Source organism: Larimichthys crocea, chromosome XIV (assembly GCF_000972845.2).
Source record: "Larimichthys crocea isolate SSNF chromosome XIV, L_crocea_2.0, whole genome shotgun sequence".
In the NCBI taxonomy this organism is placed as follows: Eukaryota; Metazoa; Chordata; class Actinopteri; family Sciaenidae; genus Larimichthys; species Larimichthys crocea.
Window position 1 is genome coordinate 630,789 of NC_040024.1, and position 22,176 is coordinate 652,964.

The following is a 22,176-nucleotide window of genomic DNA, read 5'->3' on the forward strand; positions in this document are numbered from 1 at the left end:
TTGATCCATGTATAAAGAAGATACATGATCGGATCAAACTTTTGTTCTGGATATGTAACAGTGCTGAGCCAATAACGACCAAAGATGGACGGGTTTAAAGGTGCTTGCGTGCGCGCCTTGATGGTGGATGTTCTGACACAGGATCAATGTGGCGCCGCCTACGCCAGTGGAGAAAGCTGGCACAAAGGACGGCAATGACACAAAGGGCATCCCAAAGTGAGCAGGATAACAGGGTATACAAGAAAACTATCAGAAAATCCAGGAGAAGGTTGCAATGTGGCCAAATGTTGAATGTGGAAAATAACACTGAATCAACGGCTAGTGGTCACCCAACATACGGCTGAATGCCATGGAAGCAACAGCTTGTGGAAACTCTCTGTGCAGAGAACATGGACGGGAACTTGGCATACTTTGGGCAGCATGCATATTGTCTTGACCTGTTTGTGGTTTCCTCACACTTAAGACATCCTGAGGAAGGAACAGCGATTGACTTGGAGGATGTCTTATGTTGTCCATGGAAGGCAACGGAGTCCATCAAGACACCCGGGGGAAGCAAGTTCATGTCATTCATTGGAGGATGTGAACTTGGCAGTACCTTGGCAGCATCGCATATTTCTTGAACCTGTGTGTGTTCCTCACAACTTACGACATCCTGAACAGGAGGAACGGCGACTTGACTTGGAATTTCTTATGTTGTCCATGGAAGGCAAATGAGTCCATCAAGACACCCGGGTGAAGCAAGTTCATGTCTCATTGGAGGACGTGACTGGCAGTACCTTGGCAGCAGCATATTTCGTGTAACCTGTTGTGTTTTCCTCACAAGTTACGACATCCTGAACAGGGGAACGGCGTCTGTGACTTGGAGGATTCTCAGGCGGTCCATGGGAAGGCAACTGAGTCCATCGACACCGGGTGAAGCAAGTTCATGTCCGCATTGGAGGATGTGACTTGGCAGTACCTTGGCAGTATCGCATTTTCGTTAACCTGTGTGTTTCTCACACACTTGCGACATCCTGAACAGGAGAACGGCGACTGACTTGGAGGATTTCTCATGCTGTCCATGGGAGGCAAGCTGTTGAGTCCATCAAGAACAACCCTGGTGAAGCAGTTCATGTCTCATGGAGGACGTGAACTTGGCAGTACCTTGGCAGCACGCATATTTCGTTAACCTGTTGTTTCCTCCACAACTTGCGACATCCTGACAGGAGGAACGGCGACTTGACTGGAGGATTGCTCATGCTGTCCATGGGAGGCAAGCTGTTGAGTCCAACAAGGCAGCGAGTTGGCACAGGTAACTTCAAGTCATTTGTTCGTGAAACAGGTCTGAGTTATTAGATTGGTTGGCGGAGGAGGATGAGATCCAGAAGAGCCCGCATTGACTTTGTGACCAAAGTACCCACACAAACACAAGACACAAGATGACCAGGTCTACCGAATGTTTTCCAATTTTTGAAAAAGGATTAAACGTGATCTGTCAGATGAATCGTACCGAAAGACTACAGTTTTGTGCTGGGCTTGTGTCCCTTGTGTATGGAATGGAATCTCTCATAAAGAGATCAAAGCTTCAAGAAAAGGGGCGGAGCTTATAGAATGTTGTTAATATAAAAATATATTTCGTCATAAAACAGTAACTAAGAGAGAGGTAATGTAAATATTTGAACGGGGAACAATGGCTGCTTTTTTTTACACAGCCATTTGAAACACAGGTGTTTATCAGTGATACTAATTCAGGTTCTAACCCTAACATTCACAACCATGTTTCAATATATAGACAAGAGGTTAGAACGTTTAGATTTTCATGAACTAACATGTAGGTGTGAGATTTTTGCTGGAACAACCCCCCATTTCCCAAAACCCCCCCAGATTCTGATAGTGATTTCATATTAACACCTGTTAATACATTTAAATCTGTGAAAGGCATCCATGTTTTCTACAAAACCAATAAATATGTTGGAAAATAGTTTGCTGAAAAAACGTGAAAAGACTTTGAACGATGTGTTACGGAATGTGGAATTAGATGTTCAAACAGTTTTTCACCAGTTTTCAGTCCAGGATTTTGTGGGCGGTCCTAAAACGAGACGGATGATGTCACGCGGTGGTTCATTAACAAAAAATTAAAACAAACTCTGCACCCCTAGTGCAGGGTCGGCAAAATAAATTTGGACCCGGGACATTTTTTTCTGACATTCCATCGTGGGCCATGGACAGGCTTTCCTCCTGAAAAAAAAGTTTTTCTATTTTTCTATTATAAAAATAAACGTATTAACTTTAAAAATGCATTAATTTAATTTAAAACATCAATTTGCTTCTATGTGCTGTGTTACACCCACTGGCGCATCTCCTGGAGTCTGTCATAAACAGGCACATACCCTAGCAACCTGCCGTAACTACGTATACAAGCGCCAGTTTTTGGTTTTGGATGCTGTGGAAATCATTAGCTGAAGATTGCTAGCTATCGATGCAAAATGACGCTGTCAAAGCACGAAAGAAAAGTTGATCCAAATACAGGACCAGCCTGCATTATTAATGCCAAGCCGACACGGTTGTTGCAGTCTGAAGATACAATATTAGAAGACACCACGAGACAAAGCATGGCATTCAAAAATGCATATGCTCTCGAGACAGAGGCAAAACACAGAAAATTCAATCTTGGAGGCTGGATATGCACAAGCGCATTTTCTTAATTCAGGAACAGCACAGTAAGCTCAGAGGAGCAGCCAGATGTTCCCCATGCCGTGATGTGCATTCGCATTTTTTAATTAGGCTATTTGATATTTGAGCCGACCTTGTTTGTTTTTTTTTATATTTTTTTTTATTTAATGAAACATATTTGTTTCACGTTGTACGTTGCATGAGGGCCACAGGACACTTTTATTCCAAGTTACAGTGCACGCACGTGCCAATTAGTGTTCCAACCTGTGCGTAAGTAAAGAGGCTGCGAGATGTTCTGGCTGCTGCTACTATTATCAGCTACTTTTCAATAAATGTTGTGAAATCTGTGAATTGTTGTATTTTTGACAAAAACATAAGATTTAAAAGTATAATTTAATTTTTTTTTAAATAAATCAACGTCATCTAGCGGGCCAGATATAATTGATGGCGGGCCAGTTTTGGCCCGCGGGCCGCTAATTGCCGACCCCTGACCTAGTGCAACGGTATAGAAGTTAGTCAGCGGTGCTAATTAGCAAAATGCTAGTGGGATGCATAACAAGTAAAAAAATAAACAGTTGGAGTGTGGAGGTAGCTGCTGATTATGAATAGCATAACTTACATTGGCTAGGTAATGCTAATCAATAATACAGGTTGCTAACTAGCATAAATGGGAGGAAGAAAAACTTACCATTCTGTTAAATGAAATTGGGATGAACAGATTTGATCCAGGGGTTGGTCAATGCCCTCTGACTCCGAGTCAGATTATGGTTCTGGTGGCTCAAAAATTTAGGTCTGAATAATACCAATAATACTGCTAGCTGTACCATCCATACTGTGCTTGTTACAGTCCTAAAACGAGATCGTGTGGCGTCACGCGGTAATCATTAACATAAAATTTGCATATTGTGCTCTGCTCCGCCAAGTGGGAGTGGTTTTGGCACATTCATTGGACACACCACGACAGTCCTGGAGCTAAGAATCATTTTTACCTGATTTTGACACGTAATTTAATAAACTTGTTGATATTTTTGATCATTCAAATTTGGCTGGGTGGTTAATAACACTTTCTTCTTTGGTCTGACGAACTCAGAACACAAATTTATTTTGACATTACACATACTTTAAAGGTGTAATTACTAAGGTGTATAGTGTACTGTCTGCCCACCATGCATTGAAGATGCATTTAATGTAAGTGCCCGATCACCCATTTCAGAGATCGGATTCAGAGTTTTACCATGTCATTGAATCACCTGTCAGAGGAACAGTCACTTATTCCTGAGATTGAGCGGCTAAATGCTACGCTATGTTCACCAGACAGATGCTCTGACTGCTGTTTGCTGTTGCGTGCAGAGTTTATCAGCTTCTTTGCTGAAAACCTCTCACCTGAGCAATAGAAGATTGAACCAAAACATAAAACTTGGGGTGATAAAACTCCATCAGCTATCATTTTACGATGCTTTAGCCCAGGGGTGGGCAAACTTTTTGACTTGTGGGCCACATTGGGTTCTAAAATTTGACAGAGGGGCCGGGCCAGTATACAGACATTAACTTACATTAAAGTTAAATTGTTATTACATTTGGTGTTTATGCATTTCAATAAATGATATGAGGCAAATAGTCTTTTCATATTACTTTTATTATTCTACAACTGTCAACACTTTTAAGAACAGTCCTTTGAGTTGAACCTCTTTCCTTAAGATTGCACAGCTGACAAAATACTGCATGAACGTGGAGGTCACACGGATAGAGCAGCCATCTTCTTCGCTCTGCGAGCTGCTCCTGACTTCCTCTTGCCTTTAGCCTTGAAGACGTGACGATGAGATACATTTTTTGCTCCACTCTTAGCACCGGGCCGATGCCTGGAGGGGCAGAACAGACAAGCACGATCACAACAGACACTGAAGAACGAGTTCAGACAGATGTTGAACAGAGTGACGGAGTGAAAGGATTCAACCCACGACAGGGATGGTTTTCTGAACTCACCTGCTGACCCTGTGTGTGTCTTTGACGGGGCAGGCTTTGCGTTTGTGCTTCAGGCTGCCACAGTTGAAGCAGCCCTCCTTTCCTTCAGTCAGCCCACACAGGTGGTCTGGGAGGGCACAGCGGCTGCAGGACTGGCAGTGTCTCCACGCTGAAGGGGGGGGGACAAGTTCAATAAACTCATTGAGAGAAAAGGTGAAGTAGTGATGTAAAGACTTCTGTCGGTCTTGACATGTATCACTGCATGTCATATGACTGAATGTGGCTTTAATGTAGACATTTACGTACATGGTTTGACACATTTCTCACACACTGAGCAGTGTTTCCATTCTCGGCCATCCTGAAGACACAAAGAAAAACAGAAGTTGTAATGTGTGTCTTGATTAGAGTTATTAAAATAATGCATACAGTTGTTTGATACCTTGGATGGGCAGACGTTGCATTTAGTACAGTGCCTGTTGAGGGACCAGACGAATCTCTGACATACAGAGCAAAACCTAAGAGCAAGAAGAGACATGACATGGTCACTGCATGGTTCTTAAAGTATCAAACTACAATAGTTTGAGTTCCTCCTAATCACATACCTGTTACAATTAAAAAGTAAAGTTATCAAAAAGATATCATTTTGGTATTTTAAGTGACACTAATGATGCTGTATGATACAGTAAGGAACAATGATACAAAACTGCTAACCCTAACACCATTTTAATATTAGAAGTGTGATCAAGGAATGAAGTTTTACAATCACTGCCCTCTAGTGGACACGCTATGTAACAGCGACTCTGTTTTACATTTTTTGGTGATCAGGAACTTTCCAGAAACTTTCCATGGGAATTAACTGGAAATTAGGGATGATTTAAATTTTTGGGCCCTTTTGAAGCTTTTAAACAAAAACATTTCCGTGCTGGTGTTATTTATCAGTCCATTCTGATATCAGTGATTGGATTAGATCATCGGATGTGTCAGACAGAGCTGACAGATTAAAGTGTTGATACCTGTAGCCCTCCTCTTTGGGCAGAACGACGTCTCGGGGTGAGATATTAGTGAAGAGTCTGACTGGAGACTGCTTCCTGCCTGTCTTCCCGTGTTTGTACAGAGGATGGTTGTCATAGTCCACCTGGTTGAAAACAAACCAAATATTGACTTCAATGTTTCATTTAGAGTCTGCAAAAAGAAAGAAGCAGCATGAACTGTGGTGACTTTATAGTCCAGTGACAGACCATCACTGCTGGACTGCATGTTTTTTTAACCACAAAAGGTTTTTAAGTTAAACAGTGAATTTAGAACTGGCATGAGGATCCAGGTGGATCAGATTCAAACCTTTATCACATCACACAGTTTGATCTGTCATAGTAGGAAACGCTAATTAATGACACCATCGATGGATGTTTCCGAAATCACTTCACAACAAGTTCCTCCAGATACACAACAACATCCCAAACAGCTTCTCCTCACAGCTAATCTCTATAGCTGATTATGTATGTGATGCACTGTGGGTATACCTGGTAGTCCAGCATGGTGAATGATGGGAAACATTCTAAGATGCGAGGCTCAAAGAAATATGGGAAGATCCACATCATGGGCATGTCCGAGTTACTGTTGTCTGCACACAAAAACACGTCAATGTTAGCTTTGAACACTGGACAGGAAGTGGCAGATTCATAAAAATACATTTTGCATTTTTTTTGCATGAGTGGTTAAAGCTGCACCAATGAACATCAATGAGTCAACAATAAGTATCTGGACAGTGATTCAAATGACTGTGATGAAACAGAGGATTATTACCTAATGCATCTCTACAGAGCATTTTAGCCTCTTTTAGCTTGTTTGGTTTTTTTTTTTTTTTTTTAAATGGTCTACATTGTTACTGTTTTGATTCCCAAAACTAGCAACTAGCCGGTGAAAATAGTGAAACATTTAGCAGCTAAAGAGACAGCTAGTGTTCTCAGGAGTTGGTGGAGACCAAAAACAGAGCTAAAAGAGAGTAAACACTGGACTTGGGATCATCAGGTGGACACAAACACGAATCTAAATTAATGCTAAGCTTTCTCTGTGTCTGCTGGATGTGTAAAACAGCAACTGTTTGCCTAACACATTACTGCAACATCAACTTTATACTCCGATAATATGTCAATGTTGTGTTTACGGCCTGTTAGCGACCCCCTACCTGGTATTATTACAGTAGTATTGTTATTGCTGTACTGGTTTTACTGTTTCTAAGTTGACTTTTAGTAGAAAAATCCCTCAAACTCCACCGTGACACGGACCAGAACTCTGCAGCTTCCCCCATGTCTGTGAGATCAACGAGAAACTATTGGCCAGAGGCTTCACCAGACCGCCGAATGGAGGGTCAGCCACCATCACCACCTTCTCTCCATCGGCCTCTGTGAGGAAGGCCTGCAGGATGGCGCTGGAAGCCTGACAAGAGACAAGTTTTATTGTGCTGAATGGAAACCTGACACATGAAACACACAAGTGTTTTAACTCTTACCTCCCCATCAAAGAAGTGATGGTTAAACATGTTGTAGTGACAGAATTCATCCCGGCTGTAGAACTGAGCGTATCTGAAACATTGGGACAAAAGAAATCAGGTTATTCGACTTTCACCACACTGACAGATGGTTTCTTTTTTCTAATCCCAACTCGACAACAAGAACAAGTTTAAACTTATCAACTGTGAGTAGACACAAAGTTAGCAAACACGCCGCAGATCCTGAGGTGTGTATCCAGGTAACGATAAGGTCTCTGAGTGTGTGGGCTGCAGGCTCAAGCTTGTAACATGGGGACACGCCCTCTGCACATTCTTTACAGAAACAAGCGGCAGAGACGCAGTGCAAAGAGACTGCAGGTAAGAACGTCTGAAAAACCTGATTAATGAAGCTAAAGAGACTCACTTTAGTCTGGATTTTAGTCTTTATTATGAATATAGGTCTGTGTGAGCACGTAGAAGTCTAAAGTTTGATTCCACGTTATAGAACTATGACTGAAGGAAACCTGGCATTATGCAACATGTCCTTCTTTTGAATGCTAAACATACACAGCTGTGAAACTTTGTTCTTCAGTGTTTTCATGTTTTTATTTTTTATGTGGAGAGAAAATGAGAGCAGGTCATGAAAAGGGTTTTGTAAAAAGCTTGGCACTGATTCAGGACAGACACGTTTTCAGAAACCTGAAGAACTGGTCGCTCCACAGCTGAAGCAAATACACAGAAAATGCTGTAAAACAGTTCAAAAACATCTCAGGTTGAGGTTTCATGTGCGTTTGTTCTGTTCAGTCGTCAGAAATGGCTGAAAAAGAGGCTTTGTCTGTTGGGAATGGACGTTCAGCTGAGACTCTGTCAGCACAGAATGGTCCCGTGCTGCCCTCTGCAGGCTCAGACAGCATACTGCAGGACAGGCTGAGCTTCATGCCGCTGGAATCCAGCACTGACAAGCCTATCCAACCTTTCCCACGTTCTCCGAAACTACAGAGGAAGATCGCAGACGCTGGACAGCCCTCGCAGGTAAACACGAGAGTGACGGAGCAGGGTTATTTTTACGGCTTTGAAAGACTTGATGCTTTATGTACTGAATGTGATGATGAGTGATTGAGTGATCAATGAGATCGATGAACTGTTGGTGTTAATTCTCTTTAGCTTTAATTTTGGACAAAATAATCATCAGATTCATCAATAACAAAAATAATCTTGATTGATGCCATCAAAAATTTTGATAACTGGTGAGTTTTTAAAAATAGGCCAAATAGGTCAAATAAATCCATAACATGAACTCCGTTTCCAGGATCAGCTGCTTTTTTTGGCTGTAAACTAAGGATTTTTGGGTTTTGGACTGTTGGACGGAAAAAAAAGACAAGTTAAATCCGGTTCAAGGCAACTGTGATTTATGTCTTCACTGTTTTTGGATTGGCTTATGAAGTTTTTTTTTTTTTTCATAAGCCAAAAAAAAAAATCTATAATTGTTGGTAGTACTAAAACTCATCTTGGTGATACACTGATGAGTCACAGCCTGGTTGTAACTCTGCAGGAGCAGCTAACCAGATGTGTGGAGGAGCTGCAGGCGGAGAGATCCAGGACTGAGGCTCACATCCAGTCACTGAAGAAACGCAAGGCAGACCTCTCTGTAAGTACGAAAACACATTTAACACACACACACACACACACACACACACACACACACACACACACTCTCTTCATGTGGCCCCTCATGTTGTCCATGTTCTTCCCTGAAGAGGAGCACGGAGGTGATGAAGCAGCAGGTTCGGGAGCGCTTTGAGAGCATGCGGCATGTCCTGAACCAGGACGAGCAGGCCGTCCTGGACTCTCTGGAGCTGGACCTGAGAAAGACCAGGACCAGACTGGACCAGGTTCTGAAGAAGTGGACTCAACACCAGGAGCAGCTCACTAAGAACATCAGCAGCACCCAGAGAGCGCTGAGCAAGACCGCTGCAGCAGAGGAAGACGGGAAGGTCTGACTCTTCAACACTCTTTAGAAATATGTCGTAAAGAGATCTTCTGGTGTTTTAATGAGTATTTCTGTTTGTGTCTTGTCTCAAGGGCCAGTCTAAGAACGTGAGGTAAAACACTTCGAGCTCCCTCTCATGTACAGCTCCACTCAACGCCTCTCTGTTGTTATAATCTGTGATCTCTCTTGCAGTCCTAAGAAGCCAGACGCCTCTGAGAAGGAGATCCGACTGAATGAAGAGAGATTCCAAAGGCTCCTGAAAACTTTAGCCTCCATTTCCAAGCAGCTGAGGGCTCAGCTGCAGAGGAAGACTCTGCTGTTAGGTACGTTAGGTCACCACACGACCCCAGGTCTCATCTCTGATGCAAGAATATATCGAATATCCTGTTTGGTTCCAGATTCGTCCCCCATGGTCATTGACAAGCAGACCTGCCATAGCCAGATCGCAGTGACCTCAGAGGGGCGGGGCATGTCCTTCTCTGGCACTGCCTCTTCGGCTCCGGAGCATCCTCTCCAGTTCGACAAGGTGTGCTGCGCTTTGTGCTGCTCTCCTGTCGCGGCAGCTCAGAGTTACTGGGAAGTGGACGTACGCTGCAGCTCAGCATGGGCCGTGGGCGTGGCGTACGCCAGCCTGGAGAGGAAAGGCAAGGACAAGGGTGCCAAACTGGGCCGAAACAGGAACTCGTGGTGCGTGGAGCTCCGCAACGGCCGACTTTCCGCTTGGCACAACGACCGGAACGTAGAGTGCCAGGGCGTCGGGCAAACGGCACCGAGGAAGATCGGAGTGTGGGTGAACTATGACAAGGGCCAGCTGATGTTTTACGATGCGGACACCATGGTCGTCCTGCAGAAGTTCTCTGCTGCCATGACACCGGTGTTCGACAGGGCTCATCACCAGTTCACTGAGTCGCTGTACCCCGCCATGCGCTTCCTGAAACCGCTGAAGAACCAGATGTGGCCAAACCACGTGGAGCTCTGTTATCTCAACACTCCGTGAGACTCGGTGTGTTCCGTCCATGTACATACACCGTTACCTGAGAGCAGCTGTACAGTAGAATACTTCACGGTACACAAATGACTCGGACTTACCTGAAGTCGATGTCCAGCAGGAGACTCTTCATCGGCTCATGGCTTTGCTCCAGGTTCCGCAGCTTGATCAGCTCCTGCAGTCTGACACCAACAGCAACATTTATTCATCATTAAAATCTGTGTTGCAGTCATTTCATCTTTTTGTGACGGTCAACGGTTTTGTCTGTCTTTAGCTTTAGAGCCTCTTAAAAGGCCCTTCTCACGATTTCATGGATTGCTTTGGAACCTGTACTTTAGTTTAGTTGGTTCAGATCAATAAAAAAAAAACATATCATATTGTTGTGTCTTAGTCCCTTTCATGTTACATACACTATTTTATGAACACACCAAGAGCTGACAAACAGGAAGTCATTGGGACAGTAGTGTCAGAATTGTAACCTTTGATATGTGAAACTAACACAACGTTTATACACCATGTTTCTGTTGCTTTGAGGGCATTCTGCCGGTTCAGGTCCCTTCAACTTATTTGAATCCAAACCATGATCTTACCACCACCTAGTTTTCAATTTTACTCGACATTGTGTCGCTCTTAAAAAAAAAAATAAAAAAAACTAAGTCAGTCTTTGTTTTCTCCTCGTAGACTGCAGATATATTGAAGCTGCTGCTGTTAGGTCTGCTACTGCAGAGGAAAGCCGTGTAGTAGTGTGTTTGAACTCTTTCTGATGTGTCACGAAAATACCAGCACTTATATCAATTATCACAATAATGAAATATTCTTTATTAAACAGGACATTACTCCCATTAAAATGACATTGAGTTGTATGAATTCGATAGTAGTTTGCGTCTTAACTGTCAGTTAATCAATCAGTATTGAATTTCATTGGCAAGTTTGACACCAGCTTACCAAACAAACACCAAAGTCTGCTTTAGGGACTATTTTCTCAGTGGAAATTAATTCCTTTAAAAAACAAACAGTCAAATATCGATTATTGAGAGTAACTGACACATTACTTCTAGAAAACCCAGTTTGCATTTGAGGTTTTTGTCTTTTCCTTCATTGAATAGTTTGCAGGACTCAAACCAGGGATGCTGAAGTTATAATGGTGTGCACCTTTGTCCACTAGACCACCAAGATTCACTTATTTTTTAATTCTTTAAGCAACACACATGAATCTTCAACTCAAAAACTAAAAACACAAACAATAGTGTTAGTTAGGTGGAAAATGGAGGTGATTTGGGTGAGCACACATGTCCCTCACCTGGGCGTGCCCACACACAGCACCCTCTTGTATCCCAGAGCGGCCAGGGTGTCCAGCAGGAAGTGGGAGCTGCGGTCGGTGAACAGGTACTGGGCGTTGCTCTTCTTGTTGTCCAGAGGACGGAGCATTGCGCTGGGCCTCCTCAGCTGAGCTGCGGTGACAGCCGTGGATCTGTGAGAGGAGTGAGCCTCGCGCTCCGCCGGAAGGAGCAGAATCTGACAATCCTGACAGAACTTCTTCTCATCCAGAGGGAGGGAGGCGAACTTTCGGAACCTGAGGGGCAGATGACAGACCTTTCAGAAAGTGTCACTTTGACGTCACAAAATTCAGAGAACAGGAGTGCAGCTGTCTTCCTCACCTCTTACAGTACTCCTGCTGTGTGAACGGAGGTCTCTTTGACTGGTTCTCTGCCTCTCTGGCCAAAACTCTGGCCTCCGACACCTTCAGAACAAATTCACAATGAAACATCAGCGTGTCGTACGTGTTTCTGTTCTACGTGACGATCCACACTGCTTACCTTCTCATCCTCCCACTGGAAAAACTTGCAGTCTTTTCTGTCCCTGCAGGCGGAGCAGGCGTAGAACCTCCGGCCTTTCTCTCCTCCTTTGCCAACTTTCTCGAACAGCAAGGTTGGACCTGTCAGGACACAGACAAAGGACATTCTTTAAGTAACAAAAAAATGTCACACAAACATTCACCACTAAAGTGGCGGTGTGTTTAGTTGCAACATAACCAAATAAGGTACATAGCTCTTTCAAAATATCTAGAAGACACACACACACACACACACACACACACACACACACACACACACACACACGTTTATGTACACATGGTTCACATGCAAATGTCCCAAGCCAAGTGAGCTACTGCTGCCTGTCTAACTCATTTTAGTTCACATTTTACTGTTATATGAGCTGTTTTATATTCTGGTTATAAGCCGAATTTATTAAAACATATTACACATTCATGTAATGTCATAATGTTCGAAGTTTAAGCACAGTGTAACTAAATAAACCGAATAAACAGTCAGAAATTGAAGTTTTCCTAACGCAGTTTGGTGTTACGCATTCACTCACCGTGCGGACAACATGGCGCCGGTTTGCCGCCGTCTGGAAGAATGACCTCTATTCCCAAAGTGTCGTCGTTCGCCTCGCTCGTGTCCATGTTGTTGTTAAGGTAGAAAAACTTAATGAACCTCGACTGGGACTTCTTAACACGACAGTTCAGCCGGACAACTGGATACCATGCTGCTTGCTTCCAGTCGCGCAGGTTTGACGTCACGGGGATGGTGTCGCAGTAAAAGCTCGTTGACCACAAACCAAAACACGATATATGTTTACAATTTATTTACCGATTAATTTGATACTTACGGCTTCATTTTTATCCAAATTAGCAATTATTTTGTACTTAGGGACAATGACGTCACAGCTAAAGTTGAATACATTCATAACTCTTTGTGTTTTATTCATTTAAATGTATAAACACACATTTAAATAGAAGAGGCATTTACACAAACAGAGAGGGACCGTGAACATATCATAACTAATAAGAAATAATAATAGAACCTGAGATAAGATTTTACATACAAAATATTGTATTTTCTATTTTTTTCCCATTATTTCTTTCTGTAAACATTTCTACACGTACAGTCAGAATCAGATTTATTGCCAAGTGGGTTTCACACTATATTCACAGAATGCTATAAATATGCAGATATACAACAGGAATTTGTTAGATATTATCTCATTTTGTTATGACTTATGTATCTTAAATCAATTTAAATGACGCGTGTGTCCATAACAATGTAACTTATGGTGCTGGATTATGTCTTTATTTGTTGAAACATTTCATTTAATAATAATACTAATAATAATAATAATAATAATAATAATAATAATAATAATAATAATAATAAAAGAAACAAACCGCGTGGGTTTATGTCAGATCTTACATAAAATATTCTCATATAACAAACAGAAAATGTCTTCAGTTGGTAAACTGCTTCGTGTGGCTCTGTTCTGTATTTCTGTGTATTATTTATTCATGTTATTTGCGGTAATCATTTCAGTCATGCGTTCCAAACACAAAGAGGACTGAAGCTCAAACACACTTCTGTCTCCCTCTCGCAGTGCAGTGTGTTTACGCTGAACGGGATTGTAGTCCAAACTCAGCCTCACACCGCCCATTATCATTGATGCTTTCTTTCTTCAAAAACTACAATTCCCACGTATGGTAACGCTTACAAGCGCAGTGGCGCTATCAGCCCGGGGATGCTCAGCTCAGCTCAGCTCGGGAACAGTCTGCTGGATGCTGAAGCGGAGCACAGACAGGACGCCCTCTGTTACCTAACATGAGACGGCAAGCGTCTTGTTGTGTCCTTCAAAGTAAAAGCATGAATGTTGCGATGGAGTCGGGGCGTGCATGTAAACATGGTGTGTGTACAGAACAAAACACACCTCCCTCATTGAACTGACACTGACCTTAAATCTCTGTCTAAATGTTTGGCTTTAATTTCTTTTCTTCTTTTTTTTTTTTTTACATCTGTGATTGTACATTAATTATTGCAGTTATATGAATTAGATCATGAAAGCATCATTTTTTAAAATGATGTTGTAAAGCCTGGTTTACAAACCAGGAAACAAAATCTTCAGTTTACTGTACATCAGTCAATATGCATTATTGCTTAGTTGCTAATTTGTTGGACAAATAGATTAGATTATACTTTATGTATCCCACAACTGGGAAATTCACTTGTTACAGCAGCAGAAAGTGTAATATACACTACAGAAGTAGAATCAAATAAAAGGGCAAAAAACAATTGTACAGAGGTTCAAAACAAGTACTAAGGTAAAAAATTTCAAAAGTAGTGGAATGATATAAATAATATTGCAAAGTTAAGTGGCATGGTATCACGGTAAGTGGCATGATATAAATAATATTGCACATGTAATCGGATAGTGAAATATAAATACAGATTAAAGAAAAAAAATATAAATACCGATTAAAGAAAAAAAAGAAAGAAATATAAAAGCTGTAATGAGTAGTGGTGGTAACTGGAACAGAAAAAAACTACAGCATGGAAAACTACGACATGATCAGGTGGTGCAGGTGCTGTAAAGTCTGACCGCAGAAGGGATGAAAGACCTGTGGAACCTCTCCTTCTTACACCGTGGGTGTCTCAGTCTGCTGCTGAGGGACCCCACAGTGTCATGTAGGAGGTGAGAGGTGTTGTCCATGATGGATGTCAGCTTGGCTAACATCCTTCTCTCCCCCACTTCCTCTGTGGACAACACAAACAAATTCAGGTTTTACATCATTACCTATTACTGTTTGCAAAACAGCCCTGTGTTAAAATATAGTTTCAGTTCATTCGACAAATTAAATCATGACTCAGCAGCTTTTATGGATCTTTCACTAGTTAACCTCCATTTTAGGCTATGCAGTACTTCTCACTGTAATTTATATTCCATATATTTATTTAGTGCACATATTTTAGACTTTCCAAAATAAAATTATGTTTAATCAGAATTTGATGTCTTTGGGCATGAAGTTAAACTATTTATTTCCATACATATACCCCTCACCTTTCATGCATCGATGAATAGAATTTTGCTAAAATCGATAGATGTGTCCATGCAATGATAAAATATTATAAATAAAAGCCAATAAGAAAATAATGTTTGTGAACCAGTGTATAGAAACAGATGAACAATTCAGCAAGAACTAAAAACTGTAACAATAAAAAAATTAAAGTCAATTAAAACCCATGAAGTGAACAAACTTCGAGGCACATTAACCAGGCCACATCTTTTTTAAAAGTTTGCTTTCTGTGACATGTGCTGTGCTCTATATCAGTTATTATTATTGAACTTTGTTTGATGTTTAATGTAATGTTCAATTTTAAATTCAATTAAAATTCAGAATTCCAAAGACATATTCATCTTTTTAAATATTTTTACTTCACGTACCATGGTCTTAAACAGGTTACATTTCAGTATAACTTGGTGTTCTGACTGTAATTTATAACGTCCATTTCTGATTGACTCACTCAAACATTACATAACATCTTTCACAAAGGCTTTTATTTTGAAATGTCACACCGGAAACCCTCGCCACTCCTCCATCTGGCTTGACCCTCATCGCGTATCTCCACCGTGCGCCCACACCCAACCTGCACTGTCTGTCTGCCGTATAGTGAGGCGGCGCAGCCCTGCAGTGCACACGCAGGACATTGTCCTCTCGGTTGCGGCTGTTTGTGTTGAGATCTCTGCGGCCTCACACACACACACACACACACACACTCTGTGCTCTGTGCTCCAGCACTACACTCCCCCCGTGAGAACATTTCCCTGCATTCATCCCGCCGGGTGACACCGAGGTTCGTGCGCTCTGCGGCTGCTGGCATCATCCATGTACTGTCAATGTGGATAGTGGCTTATTTAATGTGCATCATCTGACTGGAGAAGACGTCCGACTGGTACCATGAGCAGCACTGGTAAGAGCCTGTTTATTGTGGGATGTCCTGGGTTTGCTTGTGCACTGGGTTCAATAACATACTTTTAATATTCATATAGGGCTTCCAGTGGATCTGTGCTGATCAGTACAGAGTCCTCATTCACACACTGTAAAATGTGTCTGCATTTAAATATTTATGTTGCCATCCTGTATGTGCTGATGAAGGCGTGCAGCATCATCAGGGTGCCCCCACATATGTGATGCTGCCAACACTGAGGTTGTCTGATGTTACAAAAATGAATGTCATGCGGGCTAATTAGGATGTAGAGACGCCCACAGTTGGGCTTTGGTCCCTTCTTTCCCATCATGTTGCTCTGCAGTCACTCACTGCCTTTAAAAGAGGCATGGCTGTTTGTGTACAGCAGGCCTGACTCCTGGCGGGCTGCTGTCACACCTGGCTTTGTCTCTGAGGAGGATGGGACAAATGTAATGTTAACCGGAGGCAGGTCTTTATTTGAAGCATTTCTGTGTGTACTGTCAAGACTGGTGGAAACAGCACTGCACTGTTTGGTTTTACCTATGCAAATAAACACATGCAACGCTGCAACCAAAATACAACACTGTTGTAGAGTTCCACTTTTTAAAAAGGACACTGAGAAGAGAAATAGAGATTTATACAAGGTGAAAATGTCGCTTTGAGTCAGAATTTGAACGGGAAACTCTTTAACTCTTGAAATCTCATCAACATCCACGTTTTAAATACAGTATTTATACTTAACATGCTTAAAAAACACTCAAATCTGGCATCTACCACTGTATAAACGTGTATTAATGAGAGGAATTCTGTGACAAATGGATAAACATTCAACTTTTCAAAGTCCAGTGTCTAGGACTTGGTGGCATCTAGCAGTGGGTTTGCAACCAACTGAATACCCCTCACTCTCCCATGACACGTGTATAGGAGGCTGTAGAGCGAACAAAAACTGTGAAAGGACCTTTCTAGAGCCAGTGTTTGATGGAAACATGGCAGACCCCATGTGAGAGGACCTGCTTCCTTTGTAGATAGAAAGCACTTACTCTAAAAAACCCCCACAATGATTCATACACTAATGTCTTCCATATTCTGCTAATAGATCAGTCTAAATGTTACCCACCAGAACAAGCCCCCTCCCCTCCAGTACTCTTTTGCAAGTACATCACTGCTGTGATTGGTTGAAAGACATACAAACAAACCCCTATACCACAATGATAATGGACTCAGCTAACCCCTTTTTCCTTTTATACAAGACTACAGTGGGATAACACATCTTGGAATAGCATACAAGTGAAGCTGACGGAGCAGACAGTTTAGGGAACAAGAAATCGCCCATCTTATTTACAAATTAAGAAATTCAAGGACTTTACTTTTGCATTTAATCTTATCCAAACCAAAAACAAGATATCACTGAGGACTGAGACTGGATCCCACTAATCAATCCGGCCTCTCAAAACGGGAAGCTTGGATTGACGTTGGTCTTAACGAGGAGACCCGTCGATGTCCTGCAGCACTGCCGGAGCCGTTAATGAGAGTGCTGCAGTTCGTCTGGGAGTCGAGACAGGAGAAATTCATTAACACATGGCTGTAAACTGCAAGCCAAACAGACAAACAAACAAACATGGTTTGTCTGGGAGGTTACCCCCTCTGTGATGTTTTTTACATTTTTTTAAATGGCCTGTAAACATTCGAAGAATGTTGGCTGAATGTGTGAGCGGACATGAGCGGAAATTTATTTCAGATCTGTACCTGTGAGTGATGACAGCTGGTCTCCACATGTGGGGACGAGTTGCTCCTGATAAACAGTATCAGGTGGTGTTTGTGTGTGTGTGTGTGTGTGTGTGTGTGATTTGAATATAGCTGCCTGGCGTGAGTTTAATTTTAAGCGGTGTGGGCATCAGCCTGTATAGAGAGATTGTCTGACACAGTGGTGGTTCACTGGTGGTTTCTTTATTACAAAAGCTCTTTTTGCTGTAATTGGGTTCAGTTACAAGTGATGCAGGTTCTGTAAACAGAAGTTACACGAATGTTTAAGGAACTTTGGCAGTCCTCTTTGGTGATTGATCACTTCGTTAGGTCAGGGAATGTGTTTTAGAATTGTTTCCTTGTATTAGGTTCAGTTTAGAGGAAGGGAATGAACTTTCTGGTCCTCTGACCAAATTCCAAATCTTGTCCCACACTTATAATCCTTGAAATCTCTCAGATTTTGGCATCTACCACAGCATAGCCTTGTATTAATAAGAGCACTTGTGTGACAAATGGATAAACATTGAACTTTTAAAAAGGTCCAGTGTGTAGGATTTCTACATTTAGACATCTAGCAGACTCAATACTCCTTACCTCCTCTTCTATTTAATAGGAGAATTTTTTTTTGAAAGGACTTCTCTAGAGCCAGTGTTTGCTTCCTCTATTCTGGAACATGGTGGTTCAACATGGCAGACCCCATTTAAGAGGCCCTGCACCCTTTGTACATATGTAAAGGACTCTTCTACGGTAACGAAAACACGATTCATAGTGGCACATTTCTACCAATAGATCAGTCTAAATGTTACCCACTGTACCTTTAGATCTGAATTAATGTATCTTAAAGACGATGATGCAGTTCAATGTTTTCCCTTTGCATTGATCATGTTGGATCATTGATCATCAATGTATGGCTTCAGATGGATAGATCGTTACATCCCGACCCACTGCTCTACTACCAGAATCTTTCAAATCTGAGGCTTCTAGTTTATATTATAGGTTCTTGATCCATTTTAATTTTAATTTCTTGAGTCTGGGTTTACTTTCTTGGATCCATCTCGTAACCCAAGGTAATTTGTCCTGGCTATCGAAATCCTCCTCGACCCTGTGAGGTTTTTGGATAATATCTCAGCCCTTGATTCAGATCATGCTCTCCAGGTTTATAGGCAGCTCAGCTTGATTGTTCCATGCCACCTGTGTTTGACATTGTTTACCTCGTCCAACCACAGGAGTGGTGCACTCAGGTTTAAATAAACCTCTCACAACAGGCTTGGCATGAACACGCCCTGAGAGACGATTTCAGTGGTATAACCAGGCTGGTCTGCATTCTTTCAATTCTAAATATAATCACACTTTATCTTTTATTTATGGCTATCTGCACAGCAAGATCAGACTATTAACAGGGTTTGTGTTGAGGTATCTTATCAGCTCAGAGACATGTTGAGCCCCTTCACCACAGGGGATAATGATCAGTGACTAATAGGGATGGATGATCGTAGACTTGCCTGTTAATGCTGCTACAGGTCACATGTAGAGAGGTCTGATCAATACTGTTTCCCAGGCTGTTTTCTGTGTGTGTATAGCTGGTCCTAACGGTGTGAACCTGCTGACTCTTCCTCGCGACTTGTTCTTTAGGAGGAAGACAGCCGGAAATCATTACAACATACTTCAGATCGAGTTCTTGTGCAGCCCCGTGGCTTTGCGCATTTCCAAGTGATTCACGAAGAAAGATGAAGTCAACACACATCACACTGCTCTATCGTCAGCAGGAACACATTGGTCTAAGTGAACCTCATCACCTTCAAAAAGCACCTATCTGCTTCTAAAATGGGGATTGAATGCATGATTAAATCCCTTTTCTTGAGTATAGAACCCAACCCAACCCGAGACCCAAAGCTCAATGTTTTAAGTCACTGTATAACATTTTAAAATGACCAAGAGAATCACTAACATCAGTACTGGTTTAGGACCTCCTGGTTAACTACTAGCTAGTGAGCAATTTCCCCCACCCACAAACACACATATATGATTATCCTTTGGCAAGCAGTTGTGAGAGCGTTGCAGTAAGGCTGGCTCTAAATAATGTGTGTCACAAGGTATGAGCCTCCAGGGTGTGTGTGTGTGTGTGTGTGTGCCTGCTTCGCCGTGTGTGTTCGCTGTCAGGAATGATGATATGTGTGTTTACACACGTGCAGTTTGTGCTTGACAATGTGTCGGAGGTAAAATGGAGTGAGAGGAGAAAGGAAAAGTACTGGTGTGTATGCATGAATGTGTTAGCAAAGATCATATTTGAGGGTGTGTGTGTGTGTGTCAGGACTGATATTTTAATGTCTGTGCTCCGTCTGGTATAGAGTAAGTGCTTTTGAATAAATTAAGCACCAGAGTGTAGGATTTAGGGGCACCTAGTGGTGAGGTTGCAGATTGCAACCAACTGAATACCCCTTGTCTCACCCTCCCCTTCTAAACATAGGAGAAACTACAGTGGTCGCAAAACATGAAAGACCCAACATAGGGACAGTGTTTGCTTGGTCCTGTCAAGGCCACTGTGAAAACATGGTGAGTCAACATGAAAGACAAGCCTCTCCCTCCATCGATATAAAGGTATCAAAGACAGCAATTCTAATTTTCAGGTGATTATAAACTACTGACTACTAATCAATTTTTGCCATGGTCTGTCATTGGATCCTACATGCTGTATACATAATGTTTTCAACGTTAATTAAAAGGTCCAGTGTGTAGGATTTAGTGGAACCTAGCAGTGAAGTTGCTGATTGCAATCAAATGAATACTCTCCCACGCCTCACCCTCTCCTTTCAAGCATGTAGGAAGGCGTGCAGTGAAATTCACATAAAAAGCAAAAGGCCCGAACTAGATCAGTGTTTGGTTTGTCTGTTCTGGGCTACTGTAGAAAAATGGCGGATTCCGTGGAAGAGGACCCGCTCTCACTCATTTTAAGACATCGATTCTTATTTTCAGTTGATTATACACTAATGAAAACAAGCTAATGCTACATACTGGACCTTTCATTGTGATTAATTAGTATGATTGGGTTTGACAAACGATTCTCAGCACAAGCAATCCATTTTCTGGACTCTTCATCTGCTAACGATGGCAACAAGATGTGACCCGAAGCCAAGGTTTGCCTTCCCTTTGCCCTGTGGCCTGCTAATTGAGGTGAAGACATGTTGGTATGAGTTGAGTGTTTTGACTTTAGTGACTGATGGATCAGTGTATGGACAGAAATGCAGAAAAATAACAGGAAGTTGAGTTTTCAGCTGTCAGTTCACTGCACAGACTTGTTGTTGGCATGAAGGTTGTTGGCTTATGTCCATACAGGTGGTGCTGTATGGATGTTTGGGTCGAATAAACACACACTTCAGAAACATTTCAGCCAAGTTTATTCTGTTCAGCTGCCAAATATCCAGGTCAGAAAGGAAGACTGCAGGGAAGGTACATCCACCTGCTCTGTGTGCTTTTCAGGTCAAGAAAATAATTGGATGTATTTTATATTATAACACATCGTTGAAAAAGATGCTAGGATTAGATATCAGTATAGTAAAGATACAAATACAACATTATCTGTCAACAGGTATCAGATATTTATACTTCATTCGCCTGCATTCATTTGCATAGATAACACAAGGCTAAAATTAGCTTTGGGCTGAGTCCTGCCACACCTTAACAAAAACAAAATTCACAATACAACTCTGAATATTGCTTTATGGAGTTGGTAGAAGAAAAACCATCCTGTGGTTGGTCAGTTTGAAACATGACATTAATTGGAAGATCAGTTTGGCGACATCTTTAGCGAGTTTATATTTGAAGCCTTCCTGAAAATTTTATCTTAATAAAAGCTTTAATTAAAATCATTCACAGCAGAGCACAGTTGTTACTAATAACATTAATGATGGCTCAGTTCTGTCCAAGAGTCCCAGAAAGCCATGAAGTTAAGCCAACATGTACTGGTTTTATTATTTACAACTTTTCCTACTCTGTCTAATGTCATGTGTGGACAAGACCTAGTGTGTAAACTGAGTAAATAATTATATTTTATGTTTTAAATGTTATAAATCATGCTCATACTGCTGTAGTGGTCGCTGAATGAAATACATTGGACAGAACCGGTGGGCAGTTCGAGGCAGCAGTCAGGCTGACACCACAGCTCTTCTTATTGGGATAAATGCTGGCTAACCTCACTGGTGCTAAGCCCCTACACTGTGGCTACACAGTACACACACAGCACACACACACACACATACACACACACAGTAGTAATTAAGCCTCCAATGTGGTGTGGGCTCGTAACATTTCCCTGCAGCCTGCTGTTTTACATGGGACTTTGATGAAGGCAGGTTGGTGTTTGTCCTATGTGACTCCATGGGCTGAATTATGTGCTCACATTGCGACTTCGATGAGCATAGTTGATATTTTGGAATTGAAGCTAATGCAGTACTGTTATCATGTAATATTGTATAATACAAGTACAATATAGACAATATAGGCATCATTTTATAATATCTGCATTTATACCATGATGCACAAAGGTTTTTAAAGATTACTC

General features: G+C 41.8%; 3 protein-coding genes across 4 annotated transcripts in view; 2 read left to right on the forward strand and 1 right to left on the reverse strand.

The window, feature by feature from the left end:
- Window positions 1–4,269: 4,269 nt before the first annotated feature.
- zcchc4 (zinc finger, CCHC domain containing 4) lies at window positions 4,270–12,683 on the reverse strand. Of its 2 annotated transcripts, XM_019271015.2 has the most exons (13): window positions 12,460–12,682; window positions 11,898–12,016; window positions 11,739–11,821; window positions 11,381–11,653; window positions 10,182–10,262; window positions 7,124–7,196; window positions 6,900–7,050; window positions 6,135–6,235; window positions 5,628–5,749; window positions 5,054–5,129; window positions 4,921–4,972; window positions 4,636–4,783; window positions 4,270–4,511 (listed from the first exon to the last, which is right to left on the reverse strand). In XM_019271015.2, exons 1-13 carry the CDS (start codon window positions 12,545–12,547, stop codon window positions 4,388–4,390), a joined length of 1,491 nt encoding a protein of 496 aa, XP_019126560.1. In that variant the 5' UTR covers window positions 12,548–12,682; the 3' UTR covers window positions 4,270–4,387. The 2 variants fall into 2 exon arrangements, 1 of the variants encoding a protein (XP_019126560.1); XR_003463754.1 differs by lacking the exon at window positions 4,921–4,972 and having other exon boundaries at window positions 4,487–4,511; window positions 12,460–12,683.
- si:dkey-219e21.4 (nuclear factor 7, ovary) lies at window positions 7,203–10,175 on the forward strand. The gene is made up of 7 exons (XM_010746052.3): window positions 7,203–7,480; window positions 7,907–8,134; window positions 8,655–8,750; window positions 8,860–9,096; window positions 9,185–9,204; window positions 9,285–9,415; window positions 9,491–10,175. Exons 1-7 carry the CDS (start codon window positions 7,412–7,414, stop codon window positions 10,087–10,089), a joined length of 1,380 nt encoding a protein of 459 aa, XP_010744354.2. The 5' UTR covers window positions 7,203–7,411; the 3' UTR covers window positions 10,090–10,175.
- Window positions 12,684–15,489: 2,806 nt separating the features above from the next.
- Window positions 15,490–22,176, forward strand: part of ablim2 (actin binding LIM protein family, member 2) — a 95,304-nt gene continuing 88,617 nt past the window's right edge. The window contains exon 1 of the mRNA XM_019271018.2: window positions 15,490–15,878. Within this exon, the coding sequence (XP_019126563.1) occupies window positions 15,866–15,878 (13 nt within the window). The 5' untranslated portion in view covers window positions 15,490–15,865. The remainder of the gene's footprint in view (window positions 15,879–22,176) is intronic.